Source organism: Netta rufina (assembly GCF_964035555.1).
Source record: "Netta rufina genome assembly, chromosome: Z".
NCBI lineage: Eukaryota > Metazoa > Chordata > Aves > Anseriformes > Anatidae > Netta > Netta rufina.
The window spans coordinates 27,259,512-27,282,143 of NC_140126.1; the positions used below are offsets into that span (position 1 = coordinate 27,259,512).

Genomic DNA, 22,632 nt, shown 5'->3' on the forward strand with positions numbered 1-22,632 from the left:
GGAGCTTATGTGGTATTTGCCTCTTACTGAATGGATGTTCCATTTTGAGTATTATATTTATGCTGCTTGGTTCATCTGTTTTGTTACTCTCATATGGCTTTGGAGAAGCTTGCCCATCTATTTTTACTGTTTTCATCTTGTATTTCCCACTGTCTTATGTAAAACTAACAGGTTGGAAAGGAACATTCTGTTGGTCAGTAGCTCAGCTGGCAAGCTCTATATATAAAGCTAAATGCTAATAGGAGAAAAGATGACCCACTCACTCACAATGTTGAAGTGAATCAAAGGAAGAGCTCAGATATAAATCTTGCCTTTGCTGATTTGTAAGCAAGGATCTAAAGATAAATCAGATTGCAGAGGACACAGTGCTGTAGGATTACTCTGTGGTTGTGTGATTGGTACTCCTCAGGAGTCACAGGTAGGTTTAAGGATCTGTAGACTTTTTCATCCTGTAGATTTCACATGTAAGTACCTGCTTGTAAATGCCTTGAGTAATGAATGTCAATTAGAAACACATTTCCCATGACTTCAGTGGTACTTTATTGGAAACACATCAATATGCTCAGTAGCTGTTTAGTGGAATTTTTATTGTATTATCACAGAATCAGTTCTGCACAGTGAAAGTGTATAAAGACTTAACAATTTGATTCCTTACCATCTAGTTTGGGAAAGTCTTTATGTCAGCCTCGTGTAGTTCAGTAACTTTTTAGTAACTAACTGAGTGTTGTGTTTGAAACCAAAATTTATTCAAGATAAGAAAGAGTAATAATTTTTCATATAGCTTGAGTGTATATCTATGCGGATGGCAGCACCAAATTATTCTAATGATATCCAAGGCAGGGTAAGAAACATTGAAAAAAAATTTGAAGATAATTTGAACCAACTTGATCAGAGGTTGACAAAATTTAATACCTATATAGGTTGGCAAAAAGCATACCAAGTAGTTATGATACCCTGAGTATCTACAAATACTTAGAAGGTAATTATGAAAGAAATTATGTGTTGGAAAGACAATTATGTATAGCAGTTGCACAGCATCACAGAGTAATGAGTTGAACCTAAAATAAGACATGGTACATTAGACAGTATTTGGTATGTGAAGTGGAAGAGTAAGTTCTCTTAGAGTAATTCTGGCTCACCATTTTGCTGTACCTTTAAGAGTGAACACAATGAGGAGAAAGAGGAAATAATCAGCCCTTCTCCCTGCCTCCCTCTTTTGATTGTTCTCCATTCCACCTGCTCCTGCCCCTCTGTCCAGTTTTGTTAGGCTTGATACAAGAGGAGATTTTATAAGATGCAGTGTGAGAATCTCACAAAGGTACAGCTGATTGAGTAAAAAGGGTGGCTCTGGAAGAAACAGTTAAAATCATATGGATTATGAGTGTAGTCCTATGGAGTATTACGCTTTTGAGGCTTTTTCCTGCATTGAAGAAGCTCCCTAAAGTTATACGCAATATATGTTGAAACACATGCTAAGTGCTGCAATACCGGCCCCCTTATGTTCCAGTTTTCCTCTTTAATGCAGAAGCTACCTGTTCCTCCTCAGTCTCCTCTGAATACCTGAAGGAATTGGTATCCTAAGCCCATGGATTTCCTGATTTAATGGTCATTGTTCACTGTTACAAAGGGAACTGTTACCTGAATATGTTGAGTCCCATCCCAGGTCTCTTGTGGTTAAATTAGTTAACCTCATTTCTCTTCTCCACACCTCTATAGTAACACTAATTAGATGAAAGTGGTATTGTATGAGAGTTCTCAATGGTATTGGTATGTAAGGCAAAAAGTTATCTGCTTAAATTGCAAAGATAATTTATTTGTCGCAAGGAAGAAGGAAAGGAAAGTTGTTTCCTTGTTTTTAGGAAAGGTCTTACAGGAAACGGTACAGCAAAGACTGACTTGTTTTGTTATTTGAGTTGAATCAATTACTTACAAGTCAAGAATATAACTTTTATTAAGCTAATTATATATAATTTTACTTTGTTTTACCTTAGTAAGCTGCATGGCAGTTGCAGCCTTTCTATTCCAATACTGACTGCCTTTTCATTTGTTACTGTCTTCAAAGTAATTCTGTCACTTTGTTCAAGACTAATATTTAAAACATTTTTCTTCAGCTTTTTTGAGTCATGACTCTTGTTGTTATATATTCTTCTATTTTTCCTGTAAGGAAATGCAGTGTTTATAAGTGGCAGGTTGTGACCCAGCACTTAATTACATTAGCAATTTACATATCCTTAAGATCAGCTGAATAAGACTGCTTTGTAACCTGTCAGTAAACTCACTTGTTTCTACACTGTTTTTATTTTTAGGAATGTTGTCTCTGCAATTTGAGAGGTGGTGCATTAAAGGAAACTACTGACAAGAAGTAAGTAATATATTCGTCAAGATTGCATGTTCTTGTTTTAGTTTTTTTCGCAATCCATTCCCATGTACAGAGCATTTGTAAGCTTAATTATTTGACAGTATCCCTTTAAGTTGAATCATTGCAGAATTAAAAATATTCCTATTGAAAAGTGCAGCTGCCATTTTGTGAAAATGTACCTAAAATGTACATTCGTTTTGGTATTTGCACAGGCTTATGTGTTCCAAATTCCATTCTGCTGGTTGTTGTGTAAAGGAAGCAAATGAGAGCTCATTTGTCATTGTTTGCATGGTCAAATCTTGCCAAACAGTGAAATGCGTATTCTTCTTTAGTCCTGGAAATTTGTGATTACAGAATTTAAAAGGGAACCTTTGAACTTCTGCTAGAAACAATGTTTTATATTAATTAATCTGAGTAATATTAAAATACTTCTGGACTTGAAATGTTTTTCTACGTACGTTTCTATCATACACTGTCAAAAATAGTATTGTTTCTGACATCATACTATCATTAGTATTTTCATCATACTAGCATTATACATTTTCATCATACTATCATACTAGCATTAGTATTTTTCTCTTCATTTTTATGATAGTGCAGTATACCAGGTAATCTAAATAAATAAAATGAGAAATGTTGCAGCTTAACATTTTTAAAGCCCAATACTGAAACAGTCTTCATGCATTTGGGGTTTTCACATAATTAGTTAAATACTAGTAGTATATTAGCAATATCATGTAGACCACTTTCTTTATAAATCCCTTTGGACTACAGTCATAAGTGCTCATCTAGCTGCAATGTTCTTTTCCAGTTAGCAGGCCAGAATTTATTTATCAATCATTTGCAATTGGTTGCATAGTGTTTTTCTCTGCATTTTGTAATTTTCTGGTTGAGGAGAAGGTTGTATGTAAAATTCAATTATCTTCAGAAGCATTAATATTGTTAGCAAATTAATGAAGGTTTTGACAAACTCATGAAAATACTTAGCTGCTTTATATCTCTGCTTTAAACTCCCCATAATAGTTATTTGTTACTTGCTTTTTCTAACCAGGAAAAAAAAATAATAAAAAGACAAACTGTGTAATCTAAACAGAATTTATTATGTCATTTTTATATTTGGAACTGACAGATTACATGTTACATCTTTGAAAATAAGTCTTTTTTTTGTAGATCAGTTAATTTAAATTTTTTCATAAGATTTATTCATAGGACAAAAAAGAAAAAACTCAGGGATCTGCAGAGTATGTCTTCCTCTGCATAACTATACCTGAAGTCTTCAGTTTTGCATTATATCTCTCTCTAGGTTTCTGTTACAGATTTGTGAAATAACAGCTCTGTAAAAGTCATTCAACTCTTGTTTTCCTGTTCGCATAACAGATTATAGTTGCTATAAAATGTTGAGTCCTCACCCATACTTAACACTGTTCTATCTACCATTTCAAACTTTTGAAACATTTCAGAAGGTTATGATCCATTTTTTTTCTCCAACAAGTAGAAAATCCAACATAATCATTCTGTTCCTCCCTTCTCTCTCATATACTCATTAGAGATGCAGAATTGGCATTACTTAGATTTAAAAAGTTATAAATCAGACATGGTGGGGGAGTTACAATTTGCGGTAAAGGAGAGCTGAGATTCCGTCTTGAGTGAAGACAGCAATTTTTACGAGTCCTGTTAGGTTGATAGCCGTCAAAGTATAAGAGCTTGAGTCTAGATTTATCGAATAGACATTCTATTTACAGCATTTCTTTCCCCATAAAGCTTAGATGGTAAGACACCTACTATTAAGACAATGCACTTTTGCAGGCAGGCAGCAAGGAGGAAAAAAAAAGTTGTTAATAGAAGTAAAAAAAAAAAGAATTCTCAAAGTGAGATGAGATGTTTTCTGTATGTTGAAATATAAGTGGAATAGTCTCCATAATAAAATGATAGATCTACATGCTTTATCTGCTTTCATTTGGGCTGACCTGCATAACTTACTAGTGGGTATATCATCTTTACATACAGCTCTTATTTCACACTTAGGCAGATACAACTTTAACATTATATGACAACAGTTTACTTAGTCCCTGTATGTTATATTATAGTTTGTATAATCACATATTATCTGTATGATGGAAAGGTGTGGGATTTTACCATTCTGGGCAGCTGAACTCCATCACAACCTCTCTCTCACTCGTCCCCTCCCCTGGAAAAAAGGAAGTATGCTGGAAAGAAAGAAAAAAAAAACTCACAGGTTGAGATAAGGATAATTTCATTAAAGGGAAGAGTGAAAGAAAAAAAAAAGAAACAAAAACAAAAACCAAGCAAAGGCTGAAGCGCAGAAGCACAGAAAGAAAAGAAATTACTATCTACTTCCTATCAACAAGCAATGTTCAGCCACGTCCAGGAAGCAGGGCCTCAATACATGTAGCAGTTGTTTGAGAGGATGAACATCTTCATGAGTGCACCCCCCTCTCCTTCCCCTTCCACACCGCCCTGGTGATGTTCCCTCCCCACTTCTTGCCCATCCACAGCCTGCTGGCTCTTGGGGGGTGAGGTTGGAGGAAGTCCTGATGCAGTGCCAGCATTGCTCAGCAGCAGACACAACACTGGAGTGATACCAGTGCTATTCTAGCTACAGGTGCAGAGCACAGCACTGTATGGGATGCTTCAGGGAAAGTTAACTCCATCCCAGCCAGACTCAGTACAAAAGGGCTCAAATGTTGATATAATGACAAGGAGATCACTCAACAATTATTGTCATGGTCAAAACAAACTCAGCATCCGGAGAGTGATATAATATTGCCTATAACTAGCAGACTAGAGCAGTGAGAAACTAAAAGTAAACCAAAACCTTGCCCATCCACTTCCTTGCCCTTCCACCTCCTCCCCCTGTGTGACACAGGGGAATGGGGGCTGCGGACAGTCTATAGTACTTCATTTTCACGACTCCTTCACAGGTCCCTCTCTGCCCCTGCTCCCTGTGGGGTCCCTCCCACGGGATGCCGTCCTTCCCAAACTGAGCCTGCAGAGGCTGCCCACAGGCAGCAGCTGCTCAAGCACTGCTCCCACATGGCTCTGTACCACAGGGTCCATCCATCCCCCAGGAGCAAACTGCTCCAGCACGGGTCCCCCACGGCTGGGCGGCAGCTCCCCCCCAGACCCCCTGCTCCTGCGTGGGCTCCTCTCCACGGGCTGCAGCTCCGGCCCCTGCTCCTGTGGGGGCTCTCCATGGGCCGCAGCCTCCTCCAGGCCACATCTACCTGCTCCACCAGGGGCTCTTCCACAGGCTACAGCATGGAGATCTGTTCCATGTGGGACCCATGGGCTGCAGGGGGACAGCCTGCTCCACCAGGGGCCTTTCCCTGCACAGGCCGCAGGGGAATTGCTGCTGCCTGCCTGGAGCACCTCCTGCCCTCCTGCTGCACTCACCTGGGGGGCTGCAGGGCTGCTTCTCACTCCTTTTTCTCCCACCTGCTGTTGCCCAGCATTTTTTTTCCCTTTCTTAAGTCTGCTCTCACAGGGGCACAAACAACATGGCTTATTGGCTTGGCTCTGGCCAGCAGCAGGTCTCTTTTGTATCCAGCTGAAACTGGCCCTTATCTAATATGGGACAGCTTCTGGAATCTTCAGAAGCCACCCCTGCAGCCCCCAGCTACGAAAACCTTGCTACATAAACACAATACAAGGTCAGGTATCATGGGAGGACAACAGAAATGCTGTTCACCATTGCAGGGAGAAAATTTGAATGGCCAAAGCTCAATTGGAGTTGAAAGTGGCTAGTACTGGGAAGGGACAGCAAAAAGTTTTTTTTTAAAGTCTGTCATTAGCAAAAAAGGACCGGAGATAATATTGGTCTTGTAGCTTGATGAGATTGGTCACCTCACAAATAAGGATATAGGTAAAGCAGAGACGTTTAATGGCTTATTAACTTCTGTCAGTGATGAGCTCTGGGACACCCTAAGACTTGGGTTGAAGGACTATCACCCGTGGGAACAATAAACTCCCAGCCAACTCCAAATATTTGTTGGATTTGTTGCTTCAGCTGAATGTCCATAAGTTTATGGAGCACAATGGGATGCATCCTAGGTTAATCGAAGAACTGGCTGATGTCCTCGTGAGACCTCTCAGTTATTTTTCAGTGGTCTTGGGAATCTGGAGAGATCCCAGTTGACTGGAAGCTGGTATATTATTATGATAGGAGAAGAGGGAATGGCCTCAAGTTGCACCAGGGGAGGTTCAGGTTGGAAATTAGGAGGCATTTCTTCTAAGAAAGATCAGTCACACATTGGAATGGGTTGCTCAGGAAGGTGGTAAAGTCACCGTCCCCGGGGGTGTTTTAGAAAAGGTTGGATGTGGTACTTAGGGACATGGCTTAGTGGGTGATATTGGTGGTTGGGGGACAGTTGGACCAGATGATCTTGGAGTTTTTTTCCAGTCTTAATGATATTATGATTCTGTGATTCTACGAAATGTTGTCCCAGTTTTCAAGAAGGGTAAGAAGGAAGACCCTAATAACTGCAAGCCTGTCAGTCATACTTCAATGCCGGGTAAAATTATGGAAAAGATTGTTATGGGAGTTACTAACTTCATTTCCTTTTATGACAAAGTTGCCCACCTTATAGACCAGTGGAAGCCAGTAGACATGTTTTTCAGCAAAGCTTTTAGTACTGTCTGTAACAACATCCTTCCAGACAAAATATACAGCATATATCTTCTTGACAAAATCTTACTTGAAGGGTGAACAGTAGTCTGATAGGTTGGGCTCAAAACGTTATGGTTAATGGGGCTACATTGGACTGGCAACCAGTTACTAGTGGGGTTCTGCAGGGCACCATTCTAGGGCCAGTTTTATTCAATGTTTTTATAAATGATCTGGGCACAAGACTTGAATGCATACTAAGTAAGTTTGCAGATGGTACTAAGTTAAGCAATCACCAGCTGTATGAAATTTAACAGAGCAAGTGTGTATGATCCACCTGGGATGTTCTGGTCAATGGCAAGATGAACTTGAGTTAACAGCATGCCCTGACAGCCTAAAGGGCCAGCTGTATCCTATGGTGCATCAAGCACAGCATTGCTAGCCAGTCACAGGAAGTGATTGTCCTGCTCTACTCTGTGCTTGTGCAGCCTCACCTTGAGTACTGTGTGCAGTTATGGGCACCACAGTTTAAGGACATAAAACTATTGAAGAGTGTCCAAAGTAGGGCAACAAGGATAGTGGAATGTCTCACCAGGAAGATGTATGAGGAACAGCTGAGGTCCATTGGTTTGCTCAGCCCTGAGCAGAGCAGGCCGAGGGGAGGCTTCATGGCGGCCTGCAGCTCCCTCACGAGGGGAGCGGAGGGGCAGGCGCTGAACTCTGCTCTCTGGGGACAGCGACAGGACCCGAGGGAATGGCATGGAGCTGGGACAGGGGTGGGTCAGGCTGGGTGTTAGGGAAAGCTTCTGCACCTAGAGTGTGGTCAGGCACTGGGACAGGCTCCCCAGGGCAGTGGTCAATGCACTGAGCCTGCTGGAGTTCAAGAAGCATTTGGACAACACTCTCATACACATGGTCTGATTTTTGGTATCCTGTATGGAGCCAGTAATTGGACTGCATGATCCTTGTGGGTCCCTTCCAACTTGGGATGTTCTATGATTCTGTGAAAATGTTGAAGGTCATAAATTGCGTATGGATAAAATAGTCTGTGCATGTGCACCTGAATAGCACACCTACAATAGTATTGCACTTAACAAATTGAATATGAAAAATAATTTTCAAAAAAAAAGTTGTCATAAAAAGCCACTCAGAAATGATATTCACATGAAGTGCTAGTATTGTAAAGTTTGTTAACAATGTTTCAAAGAAATCTTCAGAAATCCTAATAAGGGAAATACCTGGAGATGGTTGCCTTTTAAAAATGAAACAAACAAAATACAAGTAATGAAACATCTTGACACTCATATTTCTATGTTTTTTTTGGTGGTATTCTTGACTTGCTGCTTTTCACAGGTGGGCGCATGTAATGTGTGCAATTGCCATTCCAGAAGTGAGATTTGTTAATGTTTTGGAACGTACACCAATAGACACTAGCAGAATACCTTTACAAAGATTGAAATTGGTGAGTAGTATATTCATACATACTTGATGTATTCTTTGCTAATAAGGTGTCCCAACATTTTGAAATGTATTCAAAATCTGATTTGTGATTGCTATTACAAAGTACAGAACAGTAAACTGTTTAAGGTTATGAGCAAGTATCAGGGATTTTATCAAGATTGGATTCTTGCTTTTGACATATAATGGCATTTCATTAACACTTTTGACAACCTTTAGTACTTGATGAGAGAGAAATTCATACCTGCATTCCCCCAAAAGAATGACAACAAACTTGACCAGTGTCAACTGTGAATGTTTAACTTTTGTAACTGTGTTGGTCATGAAAGTGTTGAAACCCAGGCTATGAGTATCACATAGTACATGTTTGTGAGGTCTTCTTATTATGTATTTTTGCCTCAAGGAACAATTTGTTGAGGTAAAAGGATGTATGATCTGGTTGTCAAGCAGTATCTCTGCCATCTGGGTATTGAAAAATGTGCACAAAACAGATCACACATTATATTGGACTAAAAAACCCTACCAAACTGTTTCCTGAAGAATTTTTAAAGTGGATATAAAACATAAATACAAATACATCCATTACTAACAGTTGTACCCTGTGCTACATCCTGAATAACACTGCCATTCTGGAAAGTTGATGTACAAAATCAGAAGACATGCAGCATGGAGGAGAATTTTCCTTACCGTGTTACATGAGAATTACTAAATTTGCCATCATTTGCGTCGCTGTGATGTCATCTTCTGATAAACAGAAAGTGACTAGTGGACATGGAAACATGCTGGGCAATGATGCCATCGCTTTTCTGCATCTGCTCCGTGCTATTTCAAAAATATTTCTTGACCTACCTGACTTTATATTAGCTCCTTTTACTCCATCATTTTGAACTATTAACCTTTTTGTTACATTTTCATTTCATTCATTATGTTTTGTAGCTATTTTTATGAATGTGGAGATGTATCTTTAATTTAAATTAGATGTCTTTCAAATGGTAATTTGTTCTATATTTTTGTTCAAAAAATCTAAAGTTTGTTTTCCATATCCCTTTTTTGAATCACATAAAGCGTATTTTTAAACACTTTATGTATAACTTAGTACAAAAAATGTTGAAAGCTAATTACTTCCACAATTTAAAAAATATTCCTGAATGCTATTTTGGTATTTGTTTAGTTTAATACCCTCTGTGGAAAATGTTGAATGGTCTAAATGTTTTTTCACCATCCTTCCCTCCAGTTTCTTGCCTCAGAACATTAAACCATGGATTTTTTTTTCTTGCTGTTTCAATATACTTGCATGCTCTTCTTGTTCCCACACTGACAAAATCTCTCAGAATCCTATTTGAACCTACAGAGTCTTCTTAATGAGTTTGAAGAGAGTCACAAATTCTTCCTAATCAGAAAATACAACCAGTAGAAGCACTGAGAATTAATTTAATGTTTAGTTATATTTTTTGAGGATCTTAAACAGTCACAGACATCTGTCTGATCAGAAATGGTTGATTTAGAGATTGAAACCACAAAAATGTTTAATTTACCAGGTGTTGAAATTCACGTTCTGATGGGCTGTCCATGACTTGAACTGTGTAAGAGCAGTAGGAGCCTTCTGGAGACGGCTCAAATTAATTTTAAATTACTGACTATAAAGATATGGAGCCAAAATGCACAAAATTTGTGAGGTTTCAGGATTTACAATTCTTAGGTCATTTCTGTAAAATATGAGGCAATTATACTAAGAATTTGTTCATAACTGACAACTTTTTCTTCTTTCCTGCAGTTGATAAAAGATGGGTTACAGTCCTTAGTATTTTTTCAGTTCTTGAAGCCTCCATCAATATAAAATTACACTGAGGCACTACAGACTATATTTAGCTACGTACACCCTTTTGGTCTCCTGTGAGTCCCTGAATGTTTTAAAATACAGTGCTTCTTTTCCTTTAAAAAAATAAATAATAAAAGAGTTAGTATATTTGAGTGGAATTAATACTGTGATGAAGGAACTCAGCTGAATACAATAAAATCAGAGGCAGGATACTTTAAAGCAGTAATATATGTAGAATTGCCCCAGTAGTGGATACCCTTACTGTGAGGGAATGCAGCACTCTAATCTGGGATTGGCTCATTAAATCTTACTTTTCCAAGACTTAGTTTCTGGCATTGAATTTATATTGAAGTAGCTATGCTTGTCCTAATTTAAGGGAAGTATGCAGTTTGACTATCTCTTAAAGGCTCTATATTCCTGGGCTGCATCAAGAGGGGAGTGGCCAGCAGGTTGAGAGAGGTGATTGTCCTCCTCTGCTCTGCCCTTGTGAGGCCCCACTTGGAATGCTGCACCCAGGTCTGAGCCACCAGCACAATAAGGATGTTGATCTGTTAGAGCAGGTCCAGGGGAGGAACACGAAGTTAATGAGAGGGCTGGAGCACCTCTCCTATGAAGAAAGGCTGAGAGAGCTGGGGCTCTTCAGCCTAAAGTAGAGAAGGCTCCAAGGATGACCTCATCATGTCCTTTCAGTACGTGAAGTGGACTTGAAAAAAAGATGGAGAGAGACTCTTTGTAAGAGTAGAGTGTTTGTAGAGTGTTACAAACACTTTATAGAGTGTTTGTAGGACTCTTTGTAAGACTCAATATAAGAGTAACTAGTTCTAGTTGTTTAAAATATTTTAAATATTTTGAACTGTCTTCCCTTTTCCTGTCTGCATTCCTTCCTCTCTTCCCTCCTTACTTTCCCTTCCCCCCCCTTCCTGTCTTTCTCTCTCTGAAATAATAAGAAGTAAGCAGAACATTTACTATTTTCAGAGATCTTTAGAGATTGAGTTGACATTTTCTGTAATGTATCATCTACAAAGGAATATCAAAGGAAATAAAAAGTCAGTGTTTTCTTTTTGACAAATTAAATAACATCTGTGCAAATGTGAACATATTGGAAGGCTGTTTTTATTGCCTGGTTGGTATGTATACCAATTGCTATTAAATAGATTTAATTCACCAGGCATTTTTTGGGTTGAAATCTGTGTGTTTTCTATCAATCTTTCTATTATTAAATATTCAACATACACTGATTTCTCCCAGAGTAGAAGTCAGTATTTATATTGAACTTACAGTAGCTGTTATTTTTTTTATCCAACAATTTCATGTTTGCATATTAGTGGGGTTTTGTTTTTATAGAATGACAAAATGTTGTCATATTTCTCCAGCTTTTTTTCAGTGAGTTATGTGTCATGTTCTGTCATTGCTGAAAGTTCACATGACACATGGAAATGTTCATTAAAAATTAATTCCCTTGAAAAAGGTTCTTTAATGTTAGTGGATAGAGTCTAAACCAATAGTGACAAAAGATTTTGGTGCTTCATCTTTCATAGGGGAATGTAAAAGAAAATAATATGCTACATAGTGTGTTGAAATAAAACTGGTTGTGTAATACATTGTATTTCAGGGGTATATATTCATAATACTGATGGAATCTAGCTGACTTTTCATGTGGAAGCAAGAGGCCTCCCACTCAACCTCAGTATAGAGAGAAACTCACAAAGGCGCTATACCTCTCCTCTTTATCTTTCTGTGACAATAACTTTTATCTTTCTTTGATAGTTGTGTGGATGGGAAAATTAGATTGCCCTGGTCTCTTTTGTCAGAGTCAGGCCTCGGTCAGGCTTTTAGATTCAGCTTGTGTGATCACATCCATCAGACACTTTGAGTTCTAACAGTCATGTGAAATTACAGTTCATGATTATCAAGCTAGGAGGAAAATACATTGGATGTAGAATACAGAGGTTTATGCTCAGGTTCTAGAATGAAATGTATCAAAGATCCTTACCACAATATATATTTTAAACTGTAAACTACAGCTGGTCTGCAGATACTTAGAATAATAGAGTCATGTAGGTTGGGAAAGATGTTCAAGATAATCAAGCGCAACTGTCGACCTGACCTACTGAGTCTCATCACTAAACACACACTGGCTGCTGATAATCACTGGACTGTCTGGTATGTGCTGTTAGTTGGGATGGTCTAGGGGTCTCCCAGTTCTAACAGCAGTTGTACAATTAAATTTAAAGAGAGACAATAAACAAATAGCAATTTTAGTAGTGTTTCTTCATAGTGAAAATGGTAGGAGGAGGTAAAAGAGGAGACAAAGTTGATGAGAAGTTATAGTGTCGAGGGGGGACCACATGCAATCTGTCTGAATACATATGTTGAGCTTCAGCTGGTGGCCATATGGAATGGGTGTGTGATTTGTGGAAAGTTTACGCCGTGACTCAGTGGATTTGTGGTATCAGCTTCCATCCCAACATAGCTTAATGGCATCTTAACTGCTTACCCAAAGTAGATAAAACTTGGGTTTGTAGCTGAGTTTATTTATTTTTTTTCTTATTTTTGCTTTATTCTGCATGTCCTTAAGTGTCTGAGAGAAGCTTGGGTATAAACTCCTGCTTTTGAAAACTTTTTGGCTGTTTAAGAGGCTTTGGGTCATAGAAAACAGACTGTGGATTCCTAGACTTGTCAAAGTCCATGAAAAAAACTCCATTTTACTTTGACAATGGAAAAGGTTTTCTCCAAGTATTTAGATGGTCTCTGCTTTCGAAAGAATGTTAATTACTTAGCTGTAATTATAAATTTGAACTATAGCTGCAGGAAAAAAATCTTGGGGGATGAAAAATGAGGCTGACCTCTCAAACATAAACCCAGCTTTTAAAAGAAAGAATAACTACTCTCATCTGTCATTCTATTTCAATAAAACGTACAACTTAAAAATAGATTAAATACAAACATTTCCTATTATATGGCCAAGGAGCCTAAGCCAGCAGGAATACGGAACGTAATTTCATTTACCCTTGTCAGACGCGTGACTTATAATGAACAGTAGATATTATAAATGGGAGTGTTTCAGTGTTTCATCTGCTGTAAAAAAAACATTTAAATAGAAACATTAGCATCTGTTCCTAAACCTATGTATTTAAGATGTCAATTCTAAAATCATGTTTTGAATAGAATACATATCAACTCTATTGCAGGATGCATTGTCTGCTTTTTATACTGTTAGCGTTTTAAAATGCTTGGGTATTGGATTGTCTGTCTTTACAGGCAGCCACTGCAATGCTGTACTGAAGCATGCACATAATATGGCTTTGTATCTTTATCTGTAGAGCTTCCTATTATTTTTACATTTGAAATCCTATTTCTCCAACAAAATAGAGGTAGAAAATGAGTTTTGGAATAGCTGAAGTTGCCCTGAAGCTTTTGATGACCTCAAATTTGTATTTGACAAGTGAACCAAGTATAAGCACAAGTGTACTCTGAGTGAGGAACATTATTTTGAAAAGAAATTTACACTGTGATGATGACTGATCTACAAGCCTTTCAGTATCTGGCTGAAGCCATAAAATTCTTTTTAGAAGCCTATACACTTTAAAATTTGCACCTGAAGGCAAATAATAGTGAGCTTGAAAGCCAAAGATTATAGTTTTGAAAGGTACATCAATTCTGAAAATACAGAGGTTTCTCTGTGGTATGCCACTGAAGAATGGATTCAAACGGAAGATGTGTATGAGCTTTAAAAGAATGAGCAAATATTCTCCTGTCTGTCTTTCTATTTTAATAACATATAAGCCTGAGAAGGATTTGAGCCTAAGAAGAAATTTGAGGACACTGCTCATTTTCTGTGTTTTAATTTGTAATAAAATTCATTTATTAAACTACAGTGGGATAGTAAAACTATCACAGCTGTGTTTGTGAAAGAGTAAATAAACATTTGTAGTGAGTATACCAGCGTTGCCATGCATTTCTGGTAATACAAAGAGGTATTAATTGCTCTTCAACATGTCCAAAAATATTGCTGGAAGGACAATAGAGGACAATCATTTTACCATACATAAATTTATGAATTAACTATCACATTGCACTGTCACAGAAAATGGGAGTAAAATAGACAAATTTTGTGATCAATTTTGAAATATTTCATTTAAAAAAAACAGTGAAATACCATTAAGTAGCACACTTTTTCAATTACAAATTTTAAAGTAAAAATGATCTGATAGTTGATTAAGCTACTAAAATATATAATTAGTTTAAAATTTAGTGACTCATTGCAATCATGCACAAAATACAATTTAGTTTACATGCTTTAGTTGCAACATTCATTCGATTTTTAATAAGCGTGTTAAAAGAATGTACACTGATGGCCGTGTAGTACTTACTATTTGAATAATCTGTTACGATGAGCAGCTCCTATTGCAAACTGTTAAATTTGTATCTAGCAGCAGCACCAAACTTTAAAGACTTCAGAAAAATATGGAAAACATCAGATATGTCTTACTACAAATAATGTCTGTGGAATTGGACCCATCTGTATCAATGAAAGCAGAGTGGTTAAAACATTAACTGGTCCTCTGAATTTCTTTTTATTAGTGAACAGAGAGAACTGTAAGCAATAAAATGGGTATTTCCTATATTACTAATTTTTTTTTAAGCTGTGTAAGTCTGATAATCAGACTCGGGTGTATGTTTTAAGTTCATTTCTGTCTATGCATGTATGCAATCTGTATTTGCGTATAGATGAGCTCACGTGTATACTTATTTGTGTCCATAGACAAACTGGCAGTTTAGCTGTTTGACAAAGCTAAATCATGAGTTAAACAGGTAGCTGTCCAAAGGCGAATGTCACTGAAGAGCTAAATTAAATACTAAGTTTTGAATTGAATAATAATGTCAACAGTAAAGAATCATTTAATTTCATAGATGATATTCTACATTGTCAAGCATGGAATAACTCTCTGACCTCTAATAATTTGATGACAGCAAAGGAGCAACTGAAAAACATGAGGAGCATCAGTTATGTACATGGTTTTACTTTGCATAAGTTAAAAAAAAAAAAAAAGATTTTTATAACATTTTTATTAATATATATGTATAAAAACGCTGAAATTATTTTCATTTTTGCCTTGAATTTATTTCAACCTCCTAATAAAGCTTTCAGAAGTGCTTACATGCTTTAAAGGTCAGAGACCACTTTCAAATATGATTTGAGTATTCAGGGACAGAAATAGTTTTTGTCCAAAAGGGCAAAAGGGCTTCTGATTGTATTTAATATAAAAGCTTAATTTTTTACTGGAATGCATTTGCAAGATCTAATTTGACCAATAAGGTAGGAGGTCCTATTTGAACAGGGAGAAAATGGATTTATTGAATTGGGGTCTCATTCTGTGGTTATTCATCTGGGCTTTGCACACACTGTAATATTTGATAAGTCATTTTATGCCATAGTTTATCTTCCTCTTTTGTCAAGGCTGGTGACACTATGTTGCTGAGAAAAATATTGCTTAGTGTGTAGGATTATGAAAATAGTGTTCTGTTAGGTTGTTAAGAGTTACTTTATTTCCTCAGGAACATAAATGATGGGTGCTGGTGGACATTCTAAAATTTGGAATTATTTCTAAATTAAAATTTACATTATTTTTAGGTTTGTTTTTTTTTTGAACCTTTTTTTTTTTTTTTTGTAACTGTGTATCAAAATTTTGTGTAGAAAAACATTTGATTTAGAAAATGATACAACGTGTAGAAGGGAAAAGAAAAATTGTGAAAATGAAAACAGCCAGGAAAGAGACAGAAATACATGTACATGTGCTTGCTCTGACATAGGTATAGCAGCCAGCAAGGATTAAATGTGTATAGAGTAGAGTGCAGAATTTAAATAATGCTTTATGAAACTGTTGTGGTTTAACCCTGCCGGCAGCTAAACACCACACAGCTGTTCACTCAACCTACCCCCTCCCTCTCTAGGATGGGGGGAGAGAAACGGGAAAGTGAAGCCTGTGAGCTGAGATAGAGACAGTTTATTAAGACAGAAAAATAATAATAACAATAATAATAATAACAATAATGATGATAATAGTACTACTACTACTAATGCGTACGAAACAAGTGATGCACAATGCAATTGCTCACCACCCGCTGACCGATGCCCAGCCTAATCCCGAGCAGTCCGTCCCCCCCTATATACTGTTTAAGCTAGCCACCTATATATATATATATATACTGTTGTGGCTAGCCACCCCTATATACTGTTTAGCATGACATCAGATAGTATGGAATACCCCTTTGGCCAGTTCGGGTCAGCTGTTCTGGGTCTGTCCCCTCCCAGCTCTTGCTGCACCCCCAGCCTGCCCACTGGCAGAACAGAGCAAGAAGCTGAAACGTCTTTGGCTTGGTGTAAGCACTGCTCTGTAACAATTAAAGCATCGGGGTGTTATCAGCACTCTTCTCATCCTAAGACAAAACACAGCACCCTACCAGCTACTAGGAAGCAAATTAACACTGTCCTAACTGAAACAAGGACAGAAACATTGTTTCATTTAAAACTGCTGTGTTTTTTTTTTGTTGTTGTTTTGTTTTTTTTTTTTAATGTATTTGGAGAGGTCAGGAAAACTTAGGTCTGATCACTGCACTGACAAGTACAGAGACACTTTTATAATATGAGGTGTTTTTTTTTCTTTCTTGTTTTTATGGTGATTGAATATACAACAAATTAAGATACTTTTAAAAGGTAAATTTAAAAGAGAATTTTTCTTACAGAAAATTATTGTTTCTGTGCTCAGGATCAGCTATTTCAAGCTGAAGTATCATTACTAGTTTGACTAACCGGACCCTAAAAAGGAATTTTTAATTTTTTTTAGAAGCTTTCCTTTTTATTACCAGTGAGTCTTAGGCTGTTTAAATAAAATTTGCTGTACCATTGACTACAAACACATTACATATATCGTAAAGAAGGCCTCCTGACTAGTATCAGTGGGCACTTATGTATCATTCTGTTAGACATTTACTCCTTTAAGTTCTCACTGTATTATATCCTTTAAACCTCACTGTTTTATGATTTTCAGATGTTTAAAGGATAGAATGATGAGTAATTTCTAAGGTACTTAGATACGTATTTGGATATCATTAGAAACAGTTGAAAGCTAAGCACAGTTAAAATGTTTACCTTTCAGAGGTTAAGTTTGTATTTTTAGTAATTAAAGCCATTTTTTCCCCTGCCCTTTTCTTTTTCATATTTCTGTGCCAGAAGGCATTGCCGTGGTGATTCCTGGAACATGATTGTCAAAGTAGCTCCCTGGAAAAGGTGTGGTCCAAGTTATAAGCTTGAGATCCTGTCTGCACAAGCGGATATTAGTTTCCCTTTTAAAATCTGTTTGCTGGTTGAAATAATATTCAGAAGGACCTACTGAAGAAAGCGGTAAATTGAGATGAGCAGCAAATCCTAGGAATTTGGAGGAACTCAGGTTAACGTTCATTTCAAGGAGCAAAGAAGGTTTGCTGGACTGCTGCCAGGGATTACCTTTTGCCATGAGTCAAAGTAATGCTATCTGAGCTTTCTTTATCTGCAGTTTCCAAGAAAAAGGATGAGGGATCCCTGTTTGAGACAATTTTTATTATAGAAAAAAACCGGCACATTCTTTTAAAGACTATAGTTTTGTCCTCCCTTTGTTTACAATGTGTCTCTTTTAACAGTTGTTTGTTGCATCCTTCTCTTTTGCATCCCATCCATATCAGAAGAAGGTATGACCTTTTGGATAGCCACAGGCGACAGCACTATAGGTGACTGTCTTAAATGACCCCCAAACAATGGAAGAAAACATTTCCTCTCTGGAGGAGTGGCATTTTCTATTGTATTATATAGTGGCATGAGATCATTTGCTCGGCACATTTAGTACATTTTACTGTGTGGTCTTCAAGAATGGCTGTATGTTGTTTTCATTACTAGCAAGCATTACATCTGTCTTGTCAGCTCTGAACTTAAGCAGCTTACTTATTCCTTGCACCTTATCACAGCAGGGCACTTGGCAAGCTGAGAGACTACACTGTCCAAGTCTGACAAATACAAGTCATAAAGCTATGTGTCAACATCGTAATGATGGCACTGCAGCCTACTTCATCTTGCAATTTCTCCCATAGACTTTATATTACAGAGCAACACTGTGTACAAGAGAATTCTCTATTGTAACAAAATCATATATAAATTTGGTGTAAAGTTCATAAAACGTGTAATGAATATGTTAACTTCATATTGCATAAAATCTAACTTTGTTAAATTGGGCAGATAAAAGTGGGATGTGAACACAAATAGAGGCTGTTGAAAATATCCTGAATTGGATTTGATAAATTATGTATTCCTCTGCTTTTTGGACATCAGAACAATAAACCGTAGATGTGTTCTTATGCAAGTTTAATTCCACAGGGCTGTAAACAAACAAGACACTGCAAATAGAATCTTTGTTTTGAAGACCTTCTTATCCTGGGGAAGGGTTAATACACATGATCCTTCACTCTTTTGCATGGTGTCCCATTAATGGCCTTGCTTTAATACATGTAGAATTGTAGCTTCTACCTTATCTTTTAATGTTAAGCCAACATGTTAGCCACAGAGGCTGGCTGGAGGGAATGGAACAAGTAGGATTATTCATACTTCCTGATTCTGCATGATACTTAGCTAACCATCTGCTCTATAGCTCATTGGTTTTCTTCTGTGATATTAAATATCAGTTTCTTAATGACAGAGGAACTAGAGCCTTGCAGTTAGGAAGCACTTCTGTGATCTTGGAGAACTTCCATATTTCTTTAAAGTAATAAGGCTTGACTTAAATTGCAGATGTCCTTTGGTTGGGGAAACTTTCCCTTAGACCATCATGGAAAGATATTTTTATCCTTGTGAGGGGTCTTTTCCTTCTATAACTGAAATCTGTTTGCTGCCTAATTCATTGTTTCTCTTATACAACATGCAGTTTAGACTTATACTAGTGAAAGGACATCCATCCTTCAGCCTTTTAGGACGAGGTTCAACATGGCTAAGTGCTGTGTCTTGCTCTTTGGTCACAACAACTCCATGCTATACTGGGGGAGGGTGGCTGGAAAGCTGTGCAGAGGAAAAGGATCTGGGGGTGCTGGTCAGTGCTTGCCTGAACATGAGCCAGCAGTGTGCCCAGGTGGCCAAGAAGGCCAATGGCATCCTGGCTTGTATCAGGAATAATGTAGCCAGCAAGACAAGGGAGGTGACCGTGTCCCTGTACTCAGCTCTGGTGAGGCTGCACCTCAACTCCTGTGTTCAGTTTTGGATCCCTCAGTAACAGAAGGATATTGAGGCCTGGAGCATGTCCAGAGAAGGGCTACAAAGCTGGTGAAGGGCCTGGAACAGAAGTCCTGTGAGGGATGGCTGAGGGAACTGGGGTTGGTTAATCTGGAGAAGAGGAGGCTCAGGGGAGACCTTATTGCTCTCTACAACTACCTGAAAGGAAGGTGTGGGGAGCTGGGGGTCAGCCTCTTCTCACAGGTAACTGGTGATAGGACTAGAGGGAATGGCCTCAAGTTATGCCAGGGGTGGTTTAGGTTGGAAATAAGGAGACATTTCTTCTCAGAAAGAGCAGTCAGGCACTGGGATGGGTTTCCAGGGAGGTGGTGGAGTTACTGTTCCTGAGGGTGTTTAAGGAAAGATTTGGATGTGGTGCTTAGGGACATAGTTTAGTGGGTGACATTGGTAGTAAGTAGCGTGATGGTTGGACCAGATGATCTTGGAAGTCTTTTCTAACCGTAATCATTGTATGATTCTATGGATCTATGAAAGAAAGCTAGCTTTCCAGTTCAGCATCCTGCTTTTAAAACACCACTGTAAAGTACTGTGGTCAATGTGAAAGATGCCTTTGAGATAACTGTTGCACATATTTCTTTTACTCTTAGAAATTGTTTGCAGTAATCCCATATGCCTCTTCAACTAGCCATGGTAGAATTTTTGTTACTGTAGTATCTAGAAATCAGATAACTTTTAAATATAAATTGAAAATTTCCTCTCTGCTGTATATGCCTTGTTGAATTAGTGGGAAAGCAATGCTTGTAGGAGCTAAAACCTTACCAAATACATCTCAGAAAGTACATACTATCCTACTTTTACTTTGTATGGTCGTCTTCTCACATTTTATCTTTGGGGTTACTCAGTTGCATTGCTTTTACATGCATGGACACATACATACACATACACAGACGTATATACGCAGTTAACACTGGCATTTAGAATAGGGGAAGATTAAGAAAATTGAATTCATTTGACACAAACATTCATCCAGCTCACATATAGGTGGAAGTAACTGCTATATATTTACATTAAGCTTTGTATTTCTTTGGGACGCTTGATAGAAAATACAAAGCTGGGAAGCTTTGACTCATCCTGTTGTTATTGCACAAAGAAATTAAATATCCAAATGATCCTGGAATATTTTTTTTTTGATGTCACTGATTTCTTATTGTTTTTGCAGTCAAAAGAGACATTTTGCTCTAGATTGTTTATTTTGACTAGTGTCTAATTTCCTTGCTTCTGCCATTTCATTTCAAGATTTTTCATCTCTAATCAGGTTAGTTTATTTGAGGTGTCCTAACTTTTCAGTCTGTTTTAAATTCTTTCATTTTGACATAATCTATTATCATAAACTCGTTTATACAAATTCAATTCAAACTTTTAAGTTTGAATTTTTAATTCCTTGTTTCTTCCTCTCAGAGGATAGGGGTTCTCCGTTTGTAAAAGGCAGAATGCTTTGGTTGCTTGCCATCTATTTCACAGATTGGCTATTGACTGGAAAAATCATTTTTTCCTGAATTTTCATTAGAGAGAACATACATGACTGTTTTGTTCATAAATGGATTTTTGTTTCATGTCATTAATTGTTTCTGAAGTTAATTACAGTAGAACGGACAAGACAACCAGCAACTATATTTATCAATAGATGTGTCAGAGTTACTGTAACTGAATGACACAATCTTACCATGTTTGTGGTAATAACCATATTTATTATGGTTTAGGTTTTTTGGGCCATCTTTCAGCTACTTTGGGTGACTACACCTAAGAACATAATTTAAAAGAATCCCCTACATTTTATTTCAAAGCATCAGTAGATACCATAATTCAAAACATGATTGATATTTGCAGCTCTTACTTCTCAAGACTTTTACTCCCCCGTTATACAGTTGAAAAAATGTGACTAGCATGCAAGCAGGTGTCAGAAGACTGAATACATGCTGACCAAACATTTGTATAATAGAGAGCTATGTGCCCTCCTAGACAGCTCCTAGTAAATTTAAAAAAAATGTTCAAGTCAAATATATGCCAAATATATGTGACTCAGCTCTGTTTCATACTGATATTCAGGAAAAACAGAACAAAATAAAATCTTAGAGATTACAAGAGCATGTAAGCAAATTTGAAATTAGGATATATATGTATTATTATATATATATAATATATATATACATATATATATATAAATATATATATAATATATAATAATAAATAATATATATAAATATATATAAATATATATAAAAATATATATATAATATATATAAAAATTATTTTGTATTTTATATTAACAAATATATTAATACAATAATATATTAATATATTATATATATATTATATTATTAAAATATGTATATATCTCTCTATATAAATAAATCTATCTATGTAATTAGAAAAATGTATCCTGCTAACAGATTGCTTTAAAAGAGGAAAAGTAAGATCAAAATTCATGTTAAAAGTTGAGCATAATAAGATGATTAGTGAGCAGTCAATGGGAGTATGGATGTGATCTGGTAAAACTGATACATCTCATTCACGTGAATGGAGGGTTGATGTTGCAAACTGATTTCCTCTTTTTTAATCGAAGATCAGAAAGCAGGGGTTAACCCATTTCTCGGGACATAATATTAAACAGCAGAGTACTTTGTAAAGCAAAGTAGCTAATGCCAACATATTTTTGACCTTAATTGTTAATGTCTGAAAAGAAAGAGAGGAAACTTTAAAGGGTAAGTAAGCATTATATCTAAGAAAAAGGGGAGAAGTTGAATACCATAAAACTACTAAGATGAATGGTTATTGTCTGTGTAGTTCATTTAGGTGGTCAACTACATAATTGTAAGTATTTTAGTCTCTAGATCCTTTACTGCTTTGAAGGAAAATCTGACCAGAAAATGGTCATGCCAAAAATGCTAGAATTTCTAAGTCAATATTACAACATTCTAAAGCTTTAAATATTACCTAGTTTTAATAATGGAGATAAATGTACTTGTAAATACCAATTTTCCTATTCTTCTTGATAACATCTTGTTTGTGTGATTGCTGGTTTAACACAGTTAAACCATGTAAACACAGTTACTGTTTCC

General features: G+C 36.9%; 1 protein-coding gene across 4 annotated transcripts in view; it reads left to right on the forward strand.

Moving 5' to 3' along the window:
- KDM4C (lysine demethylase 4C) overlaps positions 1-22,632 on the forward strand; it is a 286,545-nt gene that overhangs the window by 208,308 nt on the left and 55,605 nt on the right. For all 4 annotated transcript variants that reach the window (XR_014619288.1, XM_084304804.1, XM_084304806.1 and 1 more), the window contains exons 16-17: positions 2,307-2,362; positions 8,337-8,445. Coding sequence is in view for 3 of the 4 variants with exons in the window: in XM_084304804.1 (XP_084160930.1) it covers positions 2,307-2,362; positions 8,337-8,445 (165 nt within the window). In the remaining variant the exon portion in view is untranslated. The remainder of the gene's footprint in view (positions 1-2,306; positions 2,363-8,336; positions 8,446-22,632) is intronic.